Raw genomic sequence first — 5,847 nt, 5'->3', positions numbered from 1 at the left:
CCAACACCTTATTAACAAACAGGGGAATTTGTGTAGAAAGCTGTGGTGAAGAACTCCTTGAAGCCATGATCATAGGCTATGAATGACAAGACTTTCTTTAAAATTAAAATTAAAGGGAGACAATAATTTTTTCAGAGCCAAGTGCATGGAAAAGGAGGAGGAGCGTCCTACTTCCAGACTGGGAATACTTTAGAGTGAGAAATGTGAAATACTTTGAGTGACACACAGACGATAGTAAGCAGGGAGCTGTTACATCCATGCTCAAGCTCTTCTGTCGCAAATGAATTCTTTGGGGATGGGGGGCCTCTGGGCCTGGGGACAGGAGAGCCTTTGGTGACACATTTGGTGACACAAAACACCACCAGCCATCCCCCTGTCCTTGCACAGAGGCTTTTAGCGGCCACTCATGTTTTTAATTAGCTGATGGATTACAAAGGGCTTTAAAATCAGCTCTGCTCAGAGCAGTGAGACAGTCAAGGCCTGGTGTCCCCAGGATTTGCCCCAGAAGCAAGGGGCTACATGGGTCCTTCAGCACCCACTGCATTGCAAGAGCTGCTGCCCCCTCTGCACAGCTCCTGGCTTGCCCCAAACCTGCCCCGATTTCCTGTCATCAAAACTTTCTGACACCCAGACGGAAAAAGGGGACCCAAAATAGTTCAAATGTGATTTAATGGGACAGACACACACACACTGCTCAGACACCTGTAGGTCTGCACACATCACACTAGAAATGTATTTCCCTATTTTTACGTCTCTGAGAGGTTTCAGTAGAGGCTAAATGTCTGGGGCTGGGTTTCGGTTTTTCCCTCCTGGCTTTGCTGAGTTTGTGTCAGGAAGGAGAGAGATGTCAGCACACGGTGGGGAGTCAAGAAAGCTCCCTCCTGGTATGAAATTGCCCTTTCCCAAAACACACTCATTCACACCTGTCCCCTGGAGAAGAAAATGCAACAGGCTGCAATTTTTTGGTAGAAAGCTTTGGGATTGCCCAATAATTAATCTCAATAAAAAATAGGTTTTAAACAGTGTCAGACTCTGAGGGGATTCCTTGCTTTCTAATTACCAGACAGTAATGCCCCTGCTTTCCCTCTTGCCCCTGCTTCTGCAGCATTCCCCCCCTCCTGCAGCCTTGCTCCTCTCCATGGCTCTCCCCCAGCCACCCTGCTCCCTGCCGTCTCTGCCACAGATGCTGTGAAGTTGGTCCCAGTAAGGCTGCCAGGGACAGGAGCCCTGGGACACATTCACTTTCTCCAGACAATGGATAACATCCTTGCTCCTGACTCCCATTCCTTCTTGGGCTTTGGCCTTCTGGTGGAAGAAAGTGTTCTTTAATTTTAAATAGGCCCAGAGCTTCTGTGTTTATGGCTTATATTAATATTTAAACCCACGCCATGAGAAAAACCCTGCATCTGTTTTCTCTCTTTTCCACTGCTGATCAGCAGCGAACAGAAGGAGGTTGATGGATTTTTTTCCTTTGGCAGAGCAAATACTCTTTCTCCAACTCTCCTCTCCAGCATGGATGTGTGCTTTTTCCTGGGAAGGACGTGCTTGTTTTGTTATTGCCCTGCCTTGTTTTGACCCAGGAGTACCCAGAGATGCGTTGATTGAGACAAACTTGTGTCTGTTCCTGGGGAAACAGTGACCTTCTCTACTTATGAGCCAAGGTGGACCTCAATAGCTCCACCTTACATTGCAGCACTTGGATGTGAAGATCTTTACTAAGAGAACAAGCACTCACTGACCAAGCTGATTCTATCTATGGGGTTAATTATGTGGATTTCAGTTATTACTGATGCTATGTCTTTCCTAAACACCCTGGATTTCCATCTGCATAGAAAGTTGTTTGAGTCAAGCATGAGTGCTGAAACCTTCAGTCTTGAATGCTCACACCTATGCAAGCTTGGGAGCCATGGATTTCATGCATGGCAATTGCAGGGGAGATACTAGCTATGCCCTACCTGTCCTGCCATCAAACAGTTTTAATCACTCATTTCAGATTAAATCCTTCACACTCTGTCATGCAAGTGAGCTTTGCATTGCCATCTTTACTGATGCAATGAACTGAAGAAATGGTGTGGTTGTTGGACTGTTGAATTTTGTTCCTTTTTCGATCATTTTGTTTTGTTTGCATGAATTATAACAGGAACATGAAAGAAAGCGCAAGTCATCATCACAAAATGTACTTCCAGTGGTGGAAAGCATGTCCTCCAAACAGTGTTAGGCACCACCTTCAAAAGCCTTAGAAAGGAACATATGAAACCCCCAGAGCCAATTGCGTGTTTCTATATCTCTTTATTGACCGCCACTGACTGTGTTCTCAGGTTGAGTGCCAGATACCAGTGGAAGAGGTGGAGCTACCCTAGGATTACAGCAAGAGCAAGGGACACGGTGTGTTACGCACAGGCTGGGGAGAGCTTGCTGGGGATGTGAAGCCTCTGCACACCTGTGAGCCCCCCTCTCTCCCCCAAGGGCCTACTAAGACGGTGGAAAGACGTGCTTGTCCTCCTGTCAGTTCCCCCAAGGGAAACGACAGGGTAGTGGTGTGAACACTTAAACACTTTGCTGGGGAAAAACGTACATTGCAACCCCTGAAAATAAGGTATTATTTCTCCTGTGGCTGCAGGGAACTCGTGGCACATTCATCACATGTACACAGGATCCCAGGTGCGGGGCTTGGCTCCTTTGCTTTCTTTAAAGAGCAACCAGTTTAACTCTGCATGGGGTACAGCAAGCTTGCAGGGCTTTTCCCCTGCCCCAGGCCTCGCTTCAAGACCTGGTGCACCATGAGCCTGTGTTACTTGTGCACTCCCTCCTACCTGGTGATGGTTATGGACTACAGCACCGGACAAAGACCCTCTCAGCAAGTACAACAGCGCGGCAGCACGCGCCATCCATGCCATGACCCACAGCACAGCTCGCAGGTTTAAGCTTCAAAGTCCACCAGCTGCTCACCCAGCCCCTCGTCCCATCCAAGGGAAAGGGGGTGAAAATAAAAGAAACAAAGGATGAGGGGTAACCAACAAAATAAACCCCTCTGATATTCACCGGTATCTATGCAATGGCTCTGGGAATGAGACCTGCAGACAGTGGCGGCCCGCATACCACAGCGGCAGGCAGGCTTAGGAGGAAGGCGCGGAGGTGGGCTTCTCCTCCCGGGACACAGGGATGGGCCTCTCGCTGTGGCTGGCATCCATGTTGGAAGGGACCTTGGGGCCAGAGAAGGTCAGCATGCCATCATTGGACAGGGAGCAGGTGATGGCAGCCTGGTCCACGTTGGCGGGCAGGCGATACCGGCGGTGAAACTCGCGGGAGATGTAGCCGTGGTCATCCTGAGAAGCAGTGGGGAAAGGGGGGAAACCTTGTCAGAAACCCCCCAGCACCATGCTGCGCCTCACTGCCTGGTCCTGCAGCTTCACTGGACAGGGGTACACATTCACCCTGGCGGCTTATCATGACACTGTACCACTGGTATTTTCAATGTACCATTGGTACATTTCTGCTCTTATTCTATTTCACAGGTTTCTAGGGGAGATATCTCCCCACAATGCCCCTGAAGCTGCAACAGCCGAGCAGAACAGCAGGATCTGATTTTGGCCATGTTATAGATTGGGATCTGGTTTTGATGGGGCCCCTGCCGTGGCCCCCAATTTCAAACGATGCTTGGAGAGAAAGTCTGGGGTTCTGCAGAGGTAAAAGCAATGCACACGCCTGCGCCCATGTATTGCCTTACTAGCCAGCAGAGGTGTATCAGCCAAAGTACACAATCCTGGCCCCCTTTTATTTTGGCCAAAAGAATGAGAAATGTTTGGGTTTTTTTTTAAGTCAGCTGTAAAAACGGCTGCTCTCTTTCCCTGGAAAAAAAATAACTATATTAAAAAATACATACTTTTTCCAGGCTAGAGCTTTGTCTGGCCAAAAAAATGCATGAGAATAATTAAACCCCTGCTGGTATAATTCACTTTTCGACCCCCACAGATATTTCCATGACATACGTGTAAAAAGTTTCCAAGCCTGAGGCACTTGGTTGTTTTTCTTTTGTTTTGTTTGGTCTTGCTTTCTCTCGCAGATCAGCATATGAAAACTCTGTTTTCACTAACAATTCTGGCTTATGAAAACTCAGCCGTGCTTGTGCAGTGCCAGATGATGTTCTTTGTCTGGTCCAGTGTTATTAGTGAACAATGGACATCGTCATCTGATGGTTATGGAAGATGATGATTGAAAATAAACAAGAGGAGCGGATTAGCTCGGTATTGTCAGTTATCAGGTTGGGGCTCTACGGGAACAGGCCAGGCCAATAATGACAATTGATAAATAACTCATTTTTTTTCCTTCAGCTGAGGACTGTTGGAAAGAAAGAAAATGGAGCTCAGCTCCTCAGTTGCTCCACCATTATCATCACTTCCACTTACCTGTCTTTCACTGTGTTTGCCATGGATTTCCACAAAGTCATCGATAACCTTCACACTCAGGTCTTCAGGGGAGAAGTGTTTTACATCTAGCATGATTGTAAACTTGTCCCGGTCAGACCTCACCTGAAAGAACATTGTGAGACAGTAAGATCCAAGCTATAAGCATAGAGGGAGCTTAAAAGATGGAGATGGTCTGGCAATGGCAAGGTTTCTCCTTCTGTTACTATGGGCCTCAGCAGGGGTCTCCTTCGCATCGCAGGGACTCAGGGACACTGAGCAACTGCACCACTGCTACTGCTCTGGGGAGAGGCATCACTTCTCACCACTATTCTTGTGCCAGGGACCCCTTTGCACACAGCAATTTGACAGATGCACCAGGCATTTATACTCAGCAGAGAGGGGGAATTAAAACCGGTGATATTCTCTGACAGCACGCATTTTGTCCTTTGTGCAATTTATGGGTTCTTTGTGGTTTTAGCTCTAGAAGGAAACCAGTAAGAGAATGCACCAGTCCCTGAGCTTCGGATAACAGCCGTCATGGGTACACGCTACTCTTACATGCTGCCTTCAGAGAACTGCTCCAGCCTGGGCTTGCAAAAACAGCTCCTGAGGCAGAGGAGGCATCTGGAGGAAGCTCTGGGTCACTGGGGTCCTCTCCCGTGCCAAGCTGCCTTCAAGGACACTTACTACAGGAGCAGCCTAGCTCCTCCCTTGCCATACAGCCAGCAGGTGGGCTGCAAAGGTAGCCTGTTATGGGCCAGAAACAATCATCAGGAGCCATGTTTCTGTTTCTTAAAGGTTTCTATTTCATAAAGGGAAGCCTCCTCCCTGGCAAGGTTTCCCTCTGTGCCCAAGAGGGGTCTTGGTGCTTGATGTAGTGCCAGAGGTTTTCTTTGCCCCCTTGCACCTCAAAGCAAGGCTATAGCCACCAGCTTCTGCCAGCAAGCCGCGGGTGGGAAAAAGCAAATGGAGGCATAAGTAGGTTGAGGAAGGAGAAGGAAAGGAAGTCAAAGGGCCCTTACCTCTGAAATGCCTGACTCCAGCACACTGCGGAAGAGGGACTGCCTGTAGTAGGGGCTGATAGTGGAAGAGAACAAAGGCAGGAGGTCATACTCGAGGAGACCCTCTCCAAAAAACTGGTCGAACAAACGGCTTGGAATGAGGGGTCCCAGAGCGCGCTTGAACCAGGGGTGCTGGATGGTAATGTCCATGCTTGCTGCTGCTGCAAGGGAAGAGCAGTGGGGGCTGTGCAGACACTGGGGAGATAGCGATGCCTTGGCTGGACTGCACAGTGCATCCCCAGGGAAGCTCCCCCTATATATACCGGTCTCACAGAATGAAGGCATTAGTGGGATTTCTCTGGAAAGACATGATCTCATGATGGGGGCAACATGGTCAGCAGAAATGCGGAGACTGACCTGGAAATGACAGTCTGGTTGGA

General features: G+C 48.7%; 1 protein-coding gene across 1 annotated transcript; it reads right to left on the bottom strand.

Annotated features, from left to right (window-relative positions):
• Nucleotides 1-3,116: 3,116 nt before the first annotated feature.
• Nucleotides 3,117-5,626, bottom strand: CRYAA (crystallin alpha A; the record flags this gene model as incomplete). The annotated part of the gene is made up of 3 exons (XM_080613659.1): nucleotides 5,429-5,626; nucleotides 4,407-4,529; nucleotides 3,117-3,326 (listed from the first exon to the last, which is right to left on the bottom strand). The coding sequence occupies exons 1-3, from the start codon at nucleotides 5,615-5,617 to the stop codon at nucleotides 3,117-3,119; spliced, it is 522 nt and encodes a 173-aa protein (XP_080469785.1). The 5' UTR covers nucleotides 5,618-5,626.
• Nucleotides 5,627-5,847: the final 221 nt, after the last annotated feature.

This window comes from Psittacula echo, assembly GCF_963264785.1.
Source record: "Psittacula echo genome assembly, chromosome: 3".
Classification (NCBI taxonomy): Eukaryota; Metazoa; Chordata; class Aves; order Psittaciformes; family Psittacidae; genus Psittacula; species Psittacula echo.
This window is presented reverse-complemented; position numbering and strand designations above follow the sequence as displayed.